Below are 20,984 nucleotides of genomic sequence, written 5' to 3'. Positions count from 1 at the left end.
GCCTTTGGGGAGTCCAAAACCTCTGCCCACTTTCCTAGTGCTAATTCAAGTAAAAGTCATTTAATGCAATTCAGTACATCTATTTTTCTTGGGGTGAATTAGGAAGGAGTGTTCTATCAATCCAACATTTTCTCAAAAGCCTGTGTGATTTCAAAACTGCTAGCATGCGGGGAAATTAAAGATACACAGTGGTGAAGTTGTTTTGAAAACCGAAAAAGTGCATTTGAATTAAATCTAAACCTTATCAAGGAACGTTTATTCTCATGATCTAGTAATGTTCCAATGTATTAGTTAATTTTGACATAAAAGCAGATCTTTGGACAAGAGGGTGGAACTGTATATTTATCCTGTAGTCCATGGACGAACATGTTTTGTGCCACAGTGAAGGTGGCGTGTGTAATAATTTGGCGCAAATATAAATTGAACCTTTCATTTGAATAAATATATATTCTTTCTGTACCCATCCCTGGTTCTTGGTTCATTGTTGGCACAGAGGAGGGATCTATGTGGGTCTATATGAATCATAGATAGGGGTAGCTTGAACTAGATACATGATTTATTCTGGGGCACCTTAATTGGGAGAACTCCACCTGTTAAGAGTGGTCTCTCAATATATTGTTACATTAGGAACACTGATGACTGATTTTTTAAAGACAAACCATGTGTCAAAGCACAGTGTCAAAATGGAGAACATAGACAGTATGTTGTAACAGTTAAATGATGTTTAACTCACCATTATTTGGCCTCAATCTCACAGGCGAGAAACTGAACTGACATTTCCGAATCCATATCAACCCAGTAGTTGCAGCATCTTCATCCCACACCTAAGTAAGCAGATGATTTGAATACCATATGTCAAACAATGTGGCTCTCTTTTGTTTAAACTCGAAATAGAATGTGCAAATATGCCCTATATTTCAACAATCCATAAATGTTAATGAAACAATTGATTTTCATAACTGGAATTAAAATTACATGTGTCAACAAAATGTATGGCATAGTGGTCCTCAGCATCATTTCTATTTGAGTGTGCAGGCTGAGGGATCTCAACTTGACAGAACAATGACCTTAATTTACAAGGACTCAGAACATGAACCTGGATTGGGGCAGTGGTGAACACAAGTGCAGACACACATACAACCCTTGCTGTGGGAATAATATGGGCTTCGTTCACAAACATTTTCACTGAGCAAACTGGAAATGTCCATGAGCATTACTGAGTTGCTCCTAAATGCCTGGAGGATCTGTGAGATGCGCAGGTGCAAATGTGATTCTGAAATGTTGTCTTAAGTGAATCTCAGAGATGCTACAGGCATCTCCAGACTTGCCCTCACTTTAGTCTTTGAGAATCAGGAGTAAGGAAGCAGGAGCAACTCAGAGAAGCTCTTGAACATTTCTGGTTTGATTCAGTGCAAATCTGTGTGCATCAGGGGCTTTATATTCCTACTTGCACCCCACTGTAAGTGGCTTTTTTTTTATGTCCCGGGAGGAGTAATGCAGGAGTAAAACCACGCTTAGACCATTGCCACGTGATTTTACTCCGGGTTTACCAGTCTCTGGAGTTTAATGTTACTGATATGGAAAGTGGGGAAAAGGCTGAAAGGTTCATGTCCATCATCTGCTCAACCCGCCAGAAACACTCACTTTTCGCTTGGCATCACATTTTCACACTGGCAGAAAAGCAATGGCTTTTAGCAGCTCATAAACACTGTTGGATTCTAGAGGTAACCATTTTAATATCCCACCATGCTCAATTGACAAGAGGCATTTTAACTTTTTTGCACTATGAATTGTAAATAACTAAATGATGCAATTCTTGGTGAAAACACAACAGTTGCATTGCTTACTAGGCTGCATGTGTCCCTCAGTAAACTAATGCATCTGTTACAGGTATTTGAGTTTAACCACATGGTCGCAAGTTCGAATCGAAGCAAGACCACTCAATGCTTCTGCCTTCTGAGGATTCCATAAGTGACATTGAATTGGTCAGCGAGATCTGTAGGAATAACTGGGGGCTGTGAGTTACAGGCGTTCATGCACATGTAGTGTGAGTGTGGGCTTTGCACAGAAATATAAAAATACAAACATTATTAATGGCAATTGCAGCCGGCGCACACTAGATGGAAATGCACACAGCATTGCAGTGAGAACGTGTTTAAAAATGTTCTATTTCGGGCTAACATTTTATTTGACTGGCTTGCATTGCATCGAAATACTAACATAAACTAACAGGATAACCATTTCCAGTAACCTGTAAAATCTTCTTAACATAAATTAATGCACATTGGTACAGATGAAATGACCTGAAAACGATTTTTAAATGCTATTCTGCAATGAGGTTTAGCTGTGCGGCTTCATTCAATGAGATCTTCTTAAATGTGCAGCAGAGCAGCAGTTTGTGTGGCAAGCTGTGAACAATGAAATATGTGCTACTAAAAGAACACTATTGTGTTTAAGCAGGAAGCAATTGTTACATTTGTAGATTAGCAAAACTGTTATTTTCAATGGAAAAATAGTGGGTAGGACAGATGGGGTGACATGATCTAATTCAAGGAGAAGGATTATTTTTAAGTGGCAGTGGGATGTTTTAAAAGAAACTGGGAGAGGTTGTGCTGGGCAGACGTACAGGAACCACTCAGAAGGCAGACATCCACTGGCATCCAGGGGTTGACATTTTTGATGGCTTCCCGAGAGCTGGGCTCAGACAGTGCTGGCAGGCTTGCTTAGGTCGTGACATTCCTTATCAGTGTGCGAACCATGCGAGAAGGTTTTCCACGGTCAGCTGTGCCAGGAATCTCAGCGATTTCTAGGTAAAGATGAGTCATAAGTGAGGAGATCCTGCATGAATGCATGGCAGGTTGCCTGCCAGATTAGCAGACTTGTTTTCACATATAATGTTTATTAATGTTTAAAACAATACAGTTTCAAATGTTTATTAATAAAAATGCTTTGCTGTTGTGATTTTCCCTCTCTCTCTCAGACTGCATTTCCTGCCAATTTCTTTGTGTATAAGGACTTTGGGTGAGATAATGCTTGGGGGAGCCTTTTGATGGGTGTGAACTTCAATGTAATGTAAAATATAATACCCTATGTTTTGTACACTTGGCTTATATAGCAAGATGTATTTTATCAAATCTGAACATCACTAGCACCTACAAGGGGAAACTTAAAACGTATGGACTTGGGTTGACTGCATTCATTAGCACAGAGACTGAGAGTTCACAGGGACAAGGCTTATTTTACCATAGGTGGTAATTCATTTTACCACAGGTGGTAAAATCTGAGGTAATCTTTTGGTTGTCATAATAAGTGAGTTTAGGCATGTATGATGTGTGTGTATACAATTACCTGTTGATAACATTATCAGGGTAATTCATAGAATCCAGCGCACAAGTAGCGCACGCGGCTGGCGCACAGCGTGCGCCTGCGATAGTCTGCGCCAGGCACGTGCGCTAAAACTGATTTCCGCGCACAGCGTATTCATGGATTTCATGCTCCCAAACCAGCCGTGGCACAGAGAATCGCAGCGAGCCTGCAGCAGCGCCAGTAACGCCCCCAAGAACGCCCTCGCGCAAGGAAAAGCCATCAAAATCGCTAAATCATCGCTAAGGGCTGCGCTAACCCTGGACCACTTCACAGGGCAGGCAAACAAGGAAAGCAAAGCGGGCAATCTTCAAATCAGGAGTACGCGGGAAGTTCTACACGCGACTAGGCAGGGTACGTGTATTACAGGGGTACGCGTGAAGTACAACACGCGATTGCCCAGGGAACGTGTATTACAGGGGTACGCGTGAAGTAGAACACGCGATAGGCCAGGGAACGTGAATTACAGGGGTACGCGGGAATTATCACACGCGAACAGCCAGGGAACGTGTATTACAGGGGTACGCGTGAAGTAGAACACGCGATAGGCCAGGGAACGTGTATTACAGGGGTACGCGTGAAGTAGAACATGCGATAGGCCAGGGAACGTGTATTACAGGGGTACGCGGGAATTATCACACGCGAACAGCCAGGGTGCGTGTATTACAGGGGTAGCGGGAAGTTCAACACGCGATTGGCCAGGGTACGTGTATTACAGGGGTGCGTGGGAATTATCACACGCGAATAGGCTGGGTGGGCCCTCACAGGTGTACCCTGTACACCCTCCACGGCCCCTGCAGGCAGCCCACAAAACAGGGGACTACCCTGCACACCTGATCATGTCCCCCTGCACCCCCATCCACCAGGGGCACCCTCCACCAGGCCCCCACCCATGTCTCCCACCACCCCCACCCCCCAGCAGTGCAGGGGCACCTGCCAGCAGGCCCCCACCCATGTCTCCCACCACCCCCACCCCCCATCCACCAGGGGCACCCTCCACCAGGCCCCCACCCATGTCTCCCACCACCCCCAACCCCCAGCAGTGCAGGGGCACCTGCCAGCAGGCCCCCACCCATGTCTTCCACCACCCCCACCCACCAGCACTGTGGGGCACGTGGCCAGCAGGCAGTCAGGCAGCAGCAGATGGCAGGTGGGAGCGTGCTCAGGGCTCTGGGGGACTGTAATTTGGCCTCCTGGCCAGGAGCGTGGTCTTTCGTGTTTGAACGCGTGGACAGCCTGATAGGGAGTGATTTTGCACGTGAAAATCCCACACTCAGCGAATCGCACGAAAACCCGTCACCAGCATATGTGCGTCTATAGTTACCTGCACGTGCAGTGTCAAAGCGTGTGATTGGTGAAAATGGATCTACACGCAGGAGTGACAAAGCGTGTGATTGGTGAAAATGGATCTACACGCAGGAGTGACAAAGCGTGTGATTGGTGAAAAGTGAGCTACACGCAGGAGTGTCAAAGCGTGTGATTGGTGAAAAAGGATCCACACGCAGAAGTGACAAAGCGTGTGATTGGTGAACATGGGCCAAGCACGTACACGCCGTAAGTGACGCTGTACGTGTGGGCCTGTATATAAGGTAGTGTAGAACACCATTTCCTTGTACGTGCTTTTCGTGGAGAGCGAGTGGGTGAATTCTGTACTTCTTGTCGTTTCACACGCGATTTACTTCACGGCGTTTCCAGTTCGTACTCCCTGTTACCTCTGACAGCTTTTTCTCTTTTTCCTCTTGTACTGGTTTACCTGGGCCTGTTCCCTCAAACAGTGTCCCCTTCTACTGTTGTCCTGTCTCCTCAGACAGCGTACACATCTTCTTTTGGCGGGGGTGTTGCCAACCAAACACGCTCATTTTTCACGCTCTTTTACCTGGCAGACGGTGAGTCACGCACGTATCTAACTTCTGTGCTTGCCCCGTGTGTAGCCTACCCCTTCAGAGGTCATTCTAGGCTGCGTGTGACACGCATACGTTCATTTTTGTGTTTCTGGATGCCACAGCGTAGTGCAGGGTTTTCCATCAGCACACGTGGTCTAGGAGGGGTATTGTGCACGTTCCTTAACTTTTTTGGGGTGCCTGTGCGTTGCGTGACCCGTCATCTTTCCCCAGGGGTGTCATATAGCCTTGCCACTGCACTAGGGTACGAATACCATCTGGTACCCAACCCCTTTGACACCCAATTGCCCAGGACAATTGTGCACACCGACTCCCATACGCACAATAACATCAGTGCCATGGTTGGGAGGCGTGCAAGCCGTAAGGGTGGCAAAGGTGGCCGAGCCACACGTGGTGGCCGTGGAGTATCCACTAGGGGACGTGGTTGTGACTTGCAGGGTGCCCCTGTCCCCCCCAGTCTGGAGGACCAGTCAGGGACACCCATGCCCCCCCCCCAGTTGAGGGTCATGTGGCTGATACCAACCCTGATCAGCCCTTGTCGGACCAGCCCATTGTGGCACCAGACCTGTCCGAGGGTGATCCCATCGCTGACATCCAGGTCAGCAGGTCCACTGCACGTGCACCGGTGCACATTGGTGTCATCAGGGCACGCGCATCTATGCCAGATAGGTCATCTGCTGGCCCCCGTAGCCAGGGTGTGGCTCCATCCACCCCACCTCTCATACACCCTGCCAAGACTGTGTCGGTCCTAGTTCATGCACCTCAGATCAGGCCTGACCCCATCCCTCTACCCCCAATGCCTGCACCTACTCCCATGCTGAGTGTGCAATCCCACACACCCAGTACTGAGTCCACCACGGCTCCTGCCCCTAGTGTCCACAGCGGCGTAGGACACTCTGGATCCCCACCCCCTTCCAAGCGCAAGAGGAAGAGTGCACGTCCGGCACAGGCTGATGCCCCAGGCACGGCTGCACAGTCCGGCCCATCAAGGAAGCCAAGCTTCACAGACGCCGAACTGAATGCACTTGTTCAGTATGTGTCAGATCATGATAGGGAAATGGTCATCGTTGCAGGGTCCAAGACCACACATGCCAGACGCCAGGCACACTGGCAGACCATTGCTGACAGAATAAGTGCCCTTGGAGTAGTGAGGCGCACAGCTAGTGATTGCCAGAAGCGCTGGAATGACCTTAAGCGCAGGGCAAAGGATAAGCTGGCCTCAAGTCATGCCGCAACCTTGGTGACTGGAGGTGGGTCCCCAGCACAGGAAATAGAACTCACACCACACGAGTCCGTAGCTGGATCCTACGTCACCGAGGGACAACTCCAAGGTGTGGGAGATCTCCCTGATTACGAGGCATCATCCGGTGAGTGCACATGCATGTGTGTATTATCCATGTGCATGGTGTGTGTGTGAAGCATTCATGTTGGGTGCCTGTCAAGGGGGTGTGTGGCAGAGTTGATAGTGGCACCCATGTGCCTCATCCAGTATGTTCAGTGCAACACCATCTGCCCACAGCACTATCCCTACTGGCAACAGTGCACATATGGCCCTACACCATGGAAGTTGCCCTTGAATTGTCATTTTGTCACTACATTGTTGCTCATACTCCCCTGTCTATTCATCTGATGTCTTACATACCATTCCTATACTTTCCCCCAGCCATTCAAGTTTCATCTTCACATGCCTGACATGCAATGATACCACATGCTAATGCGTCGTCTGTATATAAATGCCAACCAACATGCTGTCATACTGTGGATGTTGCCTTGACATCCACCTCCTACCTGTGTGCTTTGGTACCGTCTGGTTTCGAGCCCCATTCCCTCACACTCCATGCTGCTCTTCATGGTCTATCTTCCCTGACTTCTACAGTTCAGACCATCGTGCCCTACTCACGACACCTGCTTGCTAACAGTCAAATGAGGGCACCCTGCCCTCCAATGCGACCCACCCTATTGCTGACAAGTGCATCTGAGCCTACTCAAAGCTAACTCTCACTGACATCTGCTCATACATGCCTTTGCCTGTCCCATAGACCCTTCACATGGTCCCTGTCCTCTCTCCTTGCTCCTCTTCCACCATCAATGGTGGGACCCGTTGGGGTGTACTCCTGGCCTCCTTCCAATCCTCAGAGGCCACAATTGATGTGTATGGTAATGGGAGCATCTCAGTCCAAGGCCCTTAGGCCAACCTCATTCTCCTTGAGAAATGCTACCCACATCTCATCAACTTCCTTTCCTCTCCTGCTGTCCCCCCTCCTCTCTCCTCATCAATCCTGCACTGCCTCCCTGCACCCTCCCATGATCCTTCTCCGCCTCCCACTCCAACTCCTACACATGCTGCACCTCTGATCTCTAGCACTCCCCGTAAGTCCTACAAGGCTGTCAACCTCCTCCACAATTACACTCCTTTCACTGCGGCTGCATCAGGCATTCCTCCGATATCTGTCACTTACATGAGGTTATGCACCTTGACATCCTTGGTCTCATGGAAACATGTCTGACGGCCAGCTCTGTCTGCATCCTTCACACACTCCTACCTGATGTTCAGGAGATCCTCTCCTTGGCCCGCCACTACTGTGCAGGGGGGGTGTGCCCTTGGCTTCCCTGAGGGTATTCCTGCCACTGTCACTCCTACTTAGACCTACTCCACTCTGGAATGGCTTGTGTGACGTCTCTCTCTACCACACCTTGACATTCACAAACTGTGCGTACTGTGTCTGGGAAAACTGGTCAAATGTACTACTTCCTTTCTGAGTGTCCTCACCTCTCCTCCTCACTCATGTCCCCAGACACAGAAATCCTCTTCCTTGGTGCTGTACGCATCCACCTGCATGCTTGTTGACACCCCCACGTGACCTTTCTGTGACCTCAGCAACTCCCTCTCACCCTCTAGACTCCCGTCTGTCCCTACTCATTCTGCAGGGCACACTCTTGATGCTCTGATCTCATCTGACTTTCCCCTCTCCGTCCATCTCTGCACTCCTCTCTCCTGGAGTGATCACATTCTCCTCTCCTCCCAGCTCACCCTCACCACCCCACAGGCAAAGCCACCCTCACCACTGTCACACACCTTCTTGGTATTCCAACCCATGAAGTGTGTGTCAGTCGAGGCTTATGCTGCCAAAATCTCCCCCCCATCCAGCTCCCCCTTAGGCTCACTCCCATCCTGACAGGGCCCACTCCATGCTCCACTCTATGTCAGGTACACTGGATGTCTTTGCCACGGTCATGACCACCTGTCTGAAGCCCCATGCCAATGCAGAGTCCTGGCATGACTCGGATCTTGTGAACCCAAACCACAGGTGCCGGGTGGCAGAGAGGGAATGTCCTGCATCATGCTCATCCTCTGGCAAACTGGCCTGCCACATGCTCCAAAGGCAATAGCGCCTCACCCTTTTCACCAAGATGAGATCCCCAATCCAAGGGCACATATCTGCGGCATGTGACAACTCTGCAGGACACATAGAAATCTGCAAGGACCTTGCCGAGCCAGATGCAGTGTGTACCTCCCCTGTCCCCTCCGAGCCCACAGCACTGCATGATTGTCTCTGTACCCCTATAGGCCACCCCCCCCAGCACTTGTCTGCGCCTAACACCATCTGCCCTTGACGTTAAGTCCTACTTACCTTGTACAGCACTTCCAGCCGCCACTTCCCCTTGCACTTCATTGTGCCACCCACCCCTGCACTTGCGTGACATGAATGACACCAGCACCAGTAGGATTGTTGACTGGCATCCCCTTCTGCCCCACCACCCCTCAGTGCTCCGCTGTACCTTCATACATTTCTGGACCGGTGCTTCACGAATGCTATATGATTCCTTTACAGGTGATGGGGAGGTGGAATCTCATTGTTTACTGCATTTTGTTGATGTAGACAAGGCACTGTGCATCGTGGCCAATTGGGACTAGCAGATCCATGTACAACATGTTAACTTATTGATGTGATGATGCAATGTCAGGACCAGAGTGGTTGAAATCCAAAAAAGTTGCCCTCCTCTCCCTCTTCACTTGGTGGCTATGTCACATGCCATGTGTGTGATGGCATGTGCCTTTGACATGGCAATCACCGGCCAATGTGTGATGGCAGTGCTAGGCAGCATGGTGAGCAGGCGTTGCTCTCCAATCTGTACATTGCATGCCCTGAGCCTCCCCTACAGACCCAGCGATGGTGAATGCATAGGAGGTCTCCCAGTCATGTGGGACATGTGTCGTAGAACTACGGCCTCTGTTGTTCATCAGCCCTTGTTGTATGCCATGGTGCTAATGCCTGTTTCCATTTTTCTCTTTCATGTCTTTGCAGGGGACGAAGCACTTGTTGATGCTGGGGATGTGGTGGTTGAGCCGTCCCAGGAGGGCAACCCGGGCCGACCTTCCACAAGTGAGGGACGTGGTGTGTTTGTGGGTGAAAACCCACAAGTGCTGCAGGTCGTGCTGTCGAGGGGTGTCTCTGGGGGTTCCTCCCCCGAGCAGTATTCAGGTGTAGACTCGGAGGATGACACCTATGTGCAGTCGCAGGTGAGTGTTCTTGGGAGAGAATCTCCTCTGTCCGACCCACCTGCAGCCGGGCCATTGCCCTCAATGGGGATGTCAGTGTCGGCAGCTCAGCCTCCGGTGGTTACGGATGCAGGGCCACACCACACAATCTCTGATCCTGTTCCTGGGGCTGCAGATCAGAGAGGGAATGCAGTCCTGCAGCCTGAGGCCTTGCCGGCACAGCAAGGCGCAGTCCGCCTTGCCCCAGGCAGGTGTGGTGCCCGTCAACGTGGTGGCCGTATGCCACCTGGCAATACCGCTTGGGAGCAATCCATCTACGGTATGGCCACCCAACAGGCAGCATCATCCGAGATGATTGCACAGGCCATGGATAGGGTGGCCACTTCCATTGTCCCCCCAGAAAGGCTGATGGAGCGACTGGAGCAGGCTACAGAGTCCATCTGCCAGGCACACAGGGAGGACATGTTGGCGTCCAACATGGACAGGCGGGCGGCACTGGCGACTCTGCGGGAATCACTTTCCATGGAGTCCCAGCGCCACAGGGAAGGCCTGAGGGAAGAATTCCATCACCTCAGGTCGACCCTGTTAGAGCTTGAGGCTTCATCCCATAGAAGGACAGAGGAGCAGCTGGAGCGTCTGACACGGACGCTCTCGGCCGAGATGCAGGCAACTCGTGCGGAGGTCAGGTCATCCCGGAAGTTACTGCATGGGGACCTCCGCATGATTATAACCCAGAACCAGAACTACCAGACCCGCCTGCTTGCAGCCATGGAGGAGCAAACTCGTGCTTTGCGTGGGCTGCCTCCCATTGTCACACCATCTTCTGAGGCAGCTCCCCCACCTCCTGAGGCAGCTGCAGGGTCTGGCCAGAGCGATAGCGACTCATCTCCCACAACAGAGTAGCCGTGTGGGCCACGAGCCTATGGGGTGTTTTATTTTCCCATGATCCACACAGGTGGATTGTGGCGTGCATCCTGTCCTCGGACCTCATAGGTGCCCCCCCCACCCCCGCCGGCCCTTTCATGGCCATTTTTTCTCAATTTTTTTTTCTTTTTCAAGAGTGTTGCCTTGTGTGGGTACCTGGGCATACACTGTATTGTGGCTGGGCACATGCAGGCTTGTCCTGAGTTTGGTTTCGATGCTTGGGTACCAGACATCCACACCCCTCCTGCTTCCGTTTCCATGGGCTTGCAAAGGGTGTGCCCAAGTGACAGCAAATTACACGGTGACATTGGACTCCCATGAGCTGTTGGCCAGTCCATAGTCAATACTGTGTAGACATTCATAGTGTACATTGTTGTTGCACCTAACTATGCATGATGGTTTGATATGTGCCTCTACTTACATATGTTGCTCATGTTTTGCAGGTATTTCACACAGTTCTTCACACGGGCATACTCTCTGGAGTCAGACTACATGTCGGTAGATGTGCACTGACACTTTTGCGTGGCGCCATCACTGTACATCTGGACGGTGAGGACATACCAGCAGAATCAGGTATTGAGACTACCATTGATTACATGCATTGTGTCTTGTTTGGGTGGGCTTCAGGGTGGGTTGGTGTGTAATTTGATTGAAATTACTCTTACACAGGTGTGTAGTAGTGGCTCCAGCGCGGTTAGCTGTTCAAGTGCGGCTATGTACCATTTGGGGCACTGCTATTTGTGACACCGGTGTCATGTTGTGATGGCCAGTTTGTTTGCTCTCACATACCATGACATGGTGTCCTCAGTGGCGGGACTGTGAAGGGAATGGGTGACATGGCAATGTTGTCATGTAGTGAATCGCCTGTGGCAATGCATATTTGATTGATGGAGTTGTGTCTTTTCGTTGTGATGCATTGCTGGTGTATGTGTAGGTAGGGGTGCACACATAGTGACACTTCCATGTTAACAATCTCAGGCTGATGTGTATCTGACAGTTTATTGTCAAGTAATTTTGTGACATTGTCAGGTAGTGTCATCATTGATTGTCAGATGGTATGTGCCAGAGCAGTGTGCACTAGCCAGCACTGTGATTCCTAGGTGAAGAAGTTGGCCACCAGTTGCGTACGGGCTGCCTCCCCCCGTGCCCTTTCCCCTCCCATGCGCAGCGGGCGTGCATGTGGTTGTGGATGTGGGGGCACCACCATGTCCACGGGCAGGCCCCGGCGTGTTGCAAAGTTGTGCAGGACACATGCTGCCACTATGATCCTGCACACTATTCGGGGAGCATATAACAGCTGCCCGCCAGAACGGTCAAGGGAGCGAAAGCGTGACTTCAGCACTCCGAATGTGCGCTCCACTATGCCCCGTGTTGCAATGTGGGCTGTGTTGTACCTTACCTCAGGTGGCGTGGTGGGGTTCCGGATTGGGGTCATCATGTGGGGGCTGATAGGGTAGGCACTGTCCCCTGCGGAGGTGGTGATGGGTATCATTAGTGGTGTTGTGTCATGACCCAGTATCTGACATGCATGCATGTGCAGTGGCATTCATGCTCACCAAGCAGCCATGTATCTCCATGCTGGCCAGCCTCTAGGTCCCGGCATAGGGTAGACATTCTGTAGATGAAGCTGTCGTGGGTGGACCCGGGATAGTTGGCATATACTGATGTGATTATTCCCTTGGCATTGCATACAACTTGCACGTTGATGGAATGCCAGTGCTTGCGGTTTCTATAGATGTGCTCTGTTGCCCTGGGTGGACGTAGAGCCACATGTGTGCAGTCAATTGCACCAAGCACTTTGGGGAATTGAGCCACACCATAGAATTCCTGGATGCACGTCCGCCTTTCTGCATGAGTCCTGGGGAGATATATGTGCCTGCGGACTGATGGCCGTGCAGTGATGATGTTCAAGACCTGGTGTAGGCAGCGTGACTGCGTGGCCTGTGACACACCACCCACTATGGCACTTGTCCGCTGAAAGGATCCAGTGGCCAAGAAGTGCAGTACATTCAGGACCTTCTGCAGGGGGCTGAGTGCTTGGGAGCACAGGGTGGGTGATGTGAGGTCATCCTCCCACTCACTGACCAGGTCCAGTATGATGTGTGCTGGAAACCTGTACCTCCCATACACCTGGTCATCAGGCATCCCGAATAGGCTGGTTCTGGGTGTGAATATTCTGGCCCTGACTCTCCTCCTCCTCCTCCTTTGGTAGCCCACTGCCACTGCTGCTAGGAACGGTATGTTCATCCTGGCATCTGGCTTGTTTATTGAAAAGTGTGCAAATTAATGCTTTGCGCGTGTTCTAGGCGAGCGTGTGACCCTCGCACCCCTGGAATCTAGTTCCCACTCCAATAGCGTGTGGAAATTCCCACGCAGCAGGCATACAGGTGCGCTGACGTACTTGCGTGTGTAAGTGCCCGCGCACCCCTGAAATACACGTACATAGGCCAATGGCGTGTACGCGCACTTTTGGCCAATTACACGCTATGAAATACACGTACATAGGCCAATGGCGTGTACGCGCACTTTTGGCCAATTACACGCGATGACACTCTGACGTGCAGTATTTCCACGTGTGCTCCGTCATCACGTGCTGAGTGGGGAACGCCCGTGCGGATCACGTCAGACGCGCTTACGCGCTGAGGGACTCTGGTCCAATAGAATCGCGTATGCGTGCTGACGCACTTACGCGCTAAGGGCCTTTCCTCGGATTTCACGCTGACGTGCAGGAATTTCACGTGCCAAATCACTCCGTATCAAGCTGGCCACCCGAAAACACACGGAACACCACGCTCCTGCCCAGAAGGCCGAGTTACTGCCCCCCCAGTGCCCTGAGCAGCCTCCCACGTGCTATCTGCTGCTGCCTGCCTGCCTGCCTGCTGCCACCGTGCCCTGCCATTTGGTGCCTGCACATCAGCCATCTGCAGGGGTCCAGTTGCTGTGTCCACCCCTGCTGGAACTGAAGACTCCCAACTGGGATTACATCGCTCCACAGCCCAGCCCCAGGACCCAGTTGCCCACCCACACCTGCCTCTGGGGTTGCCATGTCGGGCACTTCCACATCTGGCACCAGTGGCAACCCCAGGCCAGAGGGGCAGAGGGGCACCAGCTTCACTGCCACCGAAGTTGGTGTCCTGGTGGAGCATGTCCTGGGGCAGTATGATGCCCTCTTTGGATCGTCCCGCGCCAGCAAGGAAGGACGGGAGAGGATCTGGGCCGACTGTGTGGTTGCCATCAACGCGGAGGGGGTGGCAACCCGCAACGTCCAGAAGATCAAGAAGCGCTGGGAGGACTTGAGATCCAGGACCCTTGTGAAGGCCCGGCGCCTCGTGGAGGGGGGCCGGGGCCGCATGAGTTCCATCCAGAAGAGGGTCCTGGAACGCGTACGCCCAGCGCTCCACGCCCAGGTCCTTGAGAGGGAGGCCCGTCTGGAGTTGAGCGGTAAGTGTGCAAGCATTACTGTGTGAGACAGGGCATGTTGCGGTGTGCTGGTTCTATGATACTTGCCTGTATGTGTGCCATGGGCCATGTATGCATGTATGTGTGCAGGGACATCATGGTAATGCATGTGCGACCAGTGATGTGTGACCCACATGGTTGTTGCATGTGTTGAAATGCGGCATGGGGAGCCCTATGCAGATTTAGGACATGAGAGCATGCCAGTCTCTGTACCTGGACATGGATGGGGGTGAAGGATGGGTGCTGATGCCAGGTACATATATGGTAGCCATGTCTGTGTGCCTGACCTGCGTGTCTGTGACTTGTGCATGCCATGGATGCATGACACATGTGTGTGACAATGCACAGATTCAGTGACGCACCCAACTTACCCTTGTTTCGCCTGTGTTCGGTGTGTTTGGGGCCAGATGGATGTGACTGAGGTGAAGTGTGTGCATGTGATATGCATGAGCCATGATGCATGTGAGTTACATATCATTGAATGTTTCAAGAGTCAATTGGACATGCATGGAAATGTGCATGGCATGCACCATGCCTGTTACTGTGTGTGTTTTGCCTGGACTGACCCATGTGTTGTGGAGGGACATGATGGAAGTGTACTTTGACAGTGGTGCTCATCTGCTATTGCTTCCTGTCTAGGGGACCATTGTACAGTAGCCTGATGCTTGTGTCCTTTGTCTCCCTCTACGCAGCGGCTAGTGAAGAAGAGGGCGGAGACGGCGCTGTGGAGCAAGGCGGCGGGGATGCCCCCACGGCTGCAGCGGAAGGGGTGGGTGAGCCCCCACAGGGGCCTGCTACGGCGGGAGACGGTGAGGAGCCATCCAGGTTGGTGGTTTGCACAGAGGAGGAGGAGGCCGACACTGGTGCACACATGGGGCCTGGTGGGAGCATCCCTGCTGGTGCAAGTGGTGCAGTCCAGGGCCAGGGGCAGGAGGCAGCACAGGTCACCGTGGAGGTGCCTGTGCATGTCGCTGTCCCTGACCCTGTGAGTGCACCACCATGCACCAGCAGGGATGCCCCGTCCCAGGCCCGTCCGCAGGTAGAGGGGATGTCCATGTCAACTGACTCCCCTCCACCTGCGGCCGTGGGAACCCCTGGCCGCGTGGAGCAGGTCCTGATTGGGGTCGCGATGCGCACGGCTGTGATTCGTGATGCCGTGCGTGCTTCCCGGGAGGAGCACGCACGTCATCACGAAGTGCACCGTGCCGACGTGGCCCAATTGGGATCGGCCATGTTTGGGGGGTTCCTGCATGTGTTGGCCAATCTGACGGCCCTCTCCTCCTCTGTGCAGGCTATCCACCGGTCGTTCTCCTTGCCGTCTTCCGGCCCAGATGCCACCATGGCCCCCTGTGGACCTGCCCCGACCAATGCAGCCAGCTCGGTGGGGATCCCATCCCTGCCACAGTTGGGAGTCGGAGGTCCAGCAGGGGTGGACAACACAGCAAGTGGACCCCAGCAGATGGAAGATGTGCCGGCATCATCGGGCAGGGCACGTGCACGACGGCGTCGGTGGTTACCACCAGCCTGGATGCCGTCGTGCTGGCAGAGGCAGTGGCGTCGGAGGCAGCAGCGGGCTCGACGTGGGAGGCATCATGGCTCAGGGCCATCAAGATCAGAGGGGCAGGCATCGGCCGGAGGGCAGGGCAACCCTGGCATGGCGGTGTGTTCCGTGTGGGAGGAGTTTGGCCAGCGGATAGGTGCGGAGCGGCAGCGGGCGGAAGAGGAGCGGCTCGCCATGGCCAGGGCGGAGATCTCCATGCGTCGGGCATTGAAGCGGGCTGAGTGCCTCGAGGAGGCTCGCAGGGATTTTGGTGAGCACATGGGGTTGTCCCTGCGAGACCTCGGGGCCAGGACAGAGTCCCGCCTCCAGGACATTGACATGGAGTTCGAGGATGCCCTGGCCAGCATCACCAAGTGAGCCGCAGGACTTGCCCGCTGCCTTTGTATATAGTTTTTTAGTTAGTTAGTGCTAGGTTTCCTTTATTTATTTTTATTATTTTGGACCGCTCGGACAATGGCCACTTTTTTGTACATATTTTTTTTATTAGTTAGTATTAGGTTTCATTTGTGGTGTTGGGCTCATGGACCCTGGAACATTCCTGTATATATTGTTATTTTTTGGGAGATACATTTTTTTATTTTCTTATTGTTTACACCATGACGTAATGGTTTTTCTTTGATTTCCTACTACATGGTTTTGCTTTGGACAAATTCTATTTATTTTTTAATCCTTTGTTTTTTGGTTTATCATTTTTGTTCTCGGACATGGACCTTTTATTTACTTTGCCACATAGTTGTATGTTTTATTAGAGTACTTATTTTTTGTTTTTAATACATTTTTATATTTTCTTACACTTGTGTTTTTTTCTCTTTGGTTTCTTACATGTCATGATATGGGTTTTGACATTCACTTGCACCCATTGTGTATGTGTGTGTGACGGACATGTGTTCTTTTGCATACTTGCCTTTGGGGTTGTGTCATGTGATTGCATTCACTATGTGGGTGCATGCAATCCTTGCCTGGGTGTTTGTGCTGGGTATGCTGGCCATTACTGCCATGATTGTGTATCGTCAGGACCTGGGGCCAGGGGGACATGGGTGGGGGCCTGCTGGCAGGTTCCCCACAGTGCTGGGGGTGGTGGGAGACATGGGTGGGGGCCTGGTGGAGGGTGTCCCTGGTGGATGGGGGGTGGGGGTGGTGGGAGACATGGGTGGGGGCATGGTGGAGGGTGCCCCTGGTGGATGGGGGGTGGGGGTGGTGGGAGACATGGGTTGGACATGGGTGGGGGCCTGCTGGCAGGTTCCCCACAGTGCTGGGGGTGGTGGGAGACATGGGTGGGGGCCTGGTGGAGGGTGTCCCTGGTGGATGGGGGGTGGGGGTGGTGGGAGACATGGGTGGGGGCCTGGTGGAGGGTGTCCCTGGTGGATGGGGGGTGGGGGTGGTGGGAGACATGAGCAGGTGTGCAGGGTAGTTCCCTGTGGTGTGTGCTGCCTGCAGGGGCCGTGGAGGGTGTACAGGTAATGCCTGGGAGCACACAGCCAATTCGCGTGTGGAACTTCCCGCGCACCCCTGAAATCCACGTACCCGGCCATATCGCGTGTGGAACTTCCCGCGCACCCATGAAATCCACGTACCCTGACTAATCGCGTGTGGAACTTCCCGCGCACCCCTGAAATCCACGTACCCGGCCATATCGCGTGTGGAACTTCCCGCGCACCCCTGAAATCCACGTACCCGGCCATATCGCGTGTGGAACTTCCCGCGCACCCCTGCAATCCACGTACCCTGCCATATCGCGTGTGGAACTTCCCGCGCACCCCTGAAATCCACGTACCCGGCCATCTCGCGTGTGCAACTTCCCGCGCACCCCTGCAATCCACGTACCCTGACTAATCGCGTGTGGAACTTCCCGCGCACCCCTGGAATCCACGTACCCGGCCATATCGCGTGTGCAACTTCCCGCGCACCCCTGCAATCCACGTACCCTGACTAATCGCGTGTGGAACTTCCCGCGCACCCCTGGAATCCACGTACCCGGCCATATCGCGTGTGGAACTTCCCGCGCACCCCTGCAATCCACGTACCCTGACTAATCGCGTGTGGAACTTCCCGCGCACCCCTGAAATCCACGTACCCGGCCATATCGCGTGTGGAACTTCCCGCGCACCCCTGCAATCCACGTACCCTGACTAATCGCGTGTGGAACTTCCCGCGCACCCCTGAAATCCACGTACCCGGCCATATCGCGTGTGCAACTTCCCGCGCACCCCTGCAATCCACGTACCCTGACTAATCGCGTGTGGAACTTCCCGCGCACCCCTGAAATCCACGTACCCGGCCATATCGCGTGTGCAACTTCCCGCGCACCCCGGTATACACGCACACGTTTATTTTTTCTCTCAGCGCGTGTCTGTGTTTGTGGGTACCCCTTTGTACGTCATTTGTCCTGGAGGGCCACAGTATTGGACATTGATCATGTCTGTATATAGGTGCTATTTGTTGGCGCACCTTTTAGCGCACATTTCTTGCAGGCGCAGAGACGCTACCGCCTGCTTTCTTGTGGCGGTCGTGTTTGTGCCTGTTTGTGCCTGTGCGCTGCTTTGAGCGTGCGCTTTTTTGCCCTATTCTATTCCATGAATACGTGTTGTGTGCGAGCGTGTGGGCGTTCCGCGCACTTGCCTCCTAAACTTTCCCCGTGCCGCCCACATTCTTCCCCATTCCGAGTGTTGTGCCCCATTTTATTCCCCATTCCGAGTGTCCCGCCCTGTGTTCCGCCTACTTTAGAGCTGTGCGCTGCGCTCGGAGTGATAGCGCCGCGCACTTTTTCAGCGCACGTCCTCTGCTTTTCTTGCGCACGGACTTCCATGAATCGACGTGCGCTGGTTTCCCTGCGCTTTTCGCTAATTTTCGGCGCAGCGCACTTATTGGCCCCTCTGCGCCGGGATTTTCGGCGCACATTTATTCCATGAATCGGCCTGTATATGTTTTGCACTTGGGCATACAACAACATTGTAGATAAGTTGCTGAGAGAAAGTGATAATATAACATACTAAGTGTAATAACTCTGGTAGCTGGACAGGTGTTAGACTATATTCTGAGGGGAATTTTACCACTATAGAGGGAAGTCACCAATGCATCACTACAATAATAATATACCACAATAAGATACCACTATTTATCACACTACTAAAACACCCCAAGCTTAGGTGTAACTCCTCCAGAAAATATATCTAACAAAATGACCTGTTCACTGTCTGTAGCACAAAGATGCCCCACACAGGGTGAGGAGTACATTATCCATGTTGATCATGTGTGGACTAACTAGTGCATGCTGAGACAACAATCCAGTAGCAATCACTGCATGTGTATAGAATAGTTTTTCAGAATTTTGGCATTATTGAGTGACCCAAACACCTAGAAGGACCTGTGTGAATATATCACTTTGAATTTACAATCACGGATTCCATTTATGTCATTGTATTAGTAAACATAAGTTATTTTACACAAAAGCTTCAAAAGCATCAATGTACAGTCTGAAGTATGTATTTCACAGACATAGGGTGCTTTAGTGGGTCTAATGCATTTTGGTCCTAGCAACCATTTTCAGAGACACATTTCTAGAAGGAATGATCAACAAAGTGTAAATGAATTTCAAACAATTTCTCACATCTCATCTATCCATGTTACTCTTGACATATTTACCAGTCTATTTAGGGACTTAAGCAGACAGGTTATGTTTGTTTGTAAATTAATGGTAAATATTAATTGATAGCAGTCAGGATACCTAGTTTGACATCTGAAATGTATATTTGTTGGACATTGTCACTATACTGTCCTTAGGGTATATTAGTAATATATTTTCTAAGAGGTGAGACAGTCATACCTTCTACCGTGGGATGTGTGGGGTTCCTATTGAGGGTGGTTAGGCTGTTTATCATAATTTGATTTCCTGAGACTAGTCCCTGTTATAGTGAGCATCTTACCTTAGGAAACCGGGACAACACACACAGATGCCAGTCCGACTGGTTCTGAACCTATCCTATCACCCTATCCTCACTAACAAACCCTGCTGTCTTCTCTTGCAGAGCCAAGTGAGCACCTATAGACTGCCCTCCAGCAGTAACTGTGCATGGTATAAATCGACATAACATAACAAAAATGTTTAACAAACCTAAATCTTGCATGTGATATAAAACAGAAATCACAGCAGTGCAGGCCCTTGTGAAAAGAAAGGCACAACTTTGTGAAGGGCATCATTTGATGCAAACTGACTTGATTAAACTTCATTTGCAACTCCGGAAAGCCAAGCAAGTCATGGGGAGGTTATCCAAAGAGTCTATTATTATTGAAAAGGAAAGGGGGGCAAAGGGGTCTCACTTCAAGGCAACACACACCCAGCTCTCTTTGCAGAAGCAATTACTGAATAAAATCGCTTACAGTCAAGCAATGAGTTTATCAGCCAACAAGGATAAACACTTGGCTTAAGGTGCCAGTTGGGACAGAGCTTGACGTGGATCAGGCCAATGGTAGGAGGCGAGTCGCTTTTTGAGTGATGGAGTGAAATACATTTAATTAGAGAGTGAACTCAGAGAAGCTGAACAGACTGCCACAAATGATTTAGCACCAAAGATGGGGGCATAATAGGGGACAGACCCATGGCAGCCCCCCCAAAATAAATAGATTTCTTTTGTAGAACACTTGGAGATAACAGAGATTGCATTTGGTACATTGAGAGATAAGGGTGAACAGAATTATGAGATGCTTCTCTCTGACAGTAAATACAAGTTTCGTTCTTGGGTTAGCCAAGCTGGGCCTTACATCTTGGAGCATGTACAAAGACGAGGTGAGGAAATATGTTTCACTCTATAGGTCAGTGCAGGAGGCAAAGTGTGCTGCCTCCTGTCACACAGCTGGGCCAAATGAATCTCACAGGATGGTCATGCAAATTCTGAGGAGAGCATTTCTTAGAATGGATCCTGGTTTGAATATTCAATCTTCAAACCTTACAGCCATTCTTCTATGGGCTTCGATGAGACATCTTTTAACTGGCCAGCGATTCCTCAGACTGCAAACCAGTTCAGTGTACTGTCGGGGTGATCTCCCGTTGACCAGCAGAGCCGTCCCTGGACCTCCGGGGCTGGAGAGGCCCGAACTCCTCCCGCGTCCCAAAAGGAGTATGACACACACAAAAGGAGCAAGGTAACTACTGCTGTTTATTAGAGTAACGGCAGGGATACGCTCAGACCGTATGCATCCGGAGAGGCTCTCGTCATTAGCGGGGCTCGCAGGCCCTTTTTACAGCAGTATGACGCGCTACTTGCGTCACCTGGGAAAA

The 20,984-nt window shown here is 51.5% G+C and overlaps 1 protein-coding gene across 1 annotated transcript in view; it reads right to left on the bottom strand.

Moving 5' to 3' along the window:
• LOC138453171 (cysteine-rich venom protein-like) overlaps positions 1 to 20,984 on the bottom strand; it is a 391,821-nt gene that overhangs the window by 225,413 nt on the left and 145,424 nt on the right. Inside the window, exon 4 of the mRNA XM_069605763.1 lies at positions 734 to 824. Coding sequence (XP_069461864.1) covers positions 734 to 824 — 91 coding nt within the window. The remainder of the gene's footprint in view (positions 1 to 733; positions 825 to 20,984) is intronic.

Source organism: Ambystoma mexicanum, chromosome 4p, assembly GCF_040938575.1.
Source record: "Ambystoma mexicanum isolate Mex_15411 chromosome 4p, UKY_AmexF1_1, whole genome shotgun sequence".
Classification (NCBI taxonomy): domain Eukaryota; kingdom Metazoa; phylum Chordata; class Amphibia; order Caudata; family Ambystomatidae; genus Ambystoma; species Ambystoma mexicanum.
Note: the sequence above shows the minus strand (reverse complement) of the source record. Positions and strands in the feature narration are given on the sequence as shown.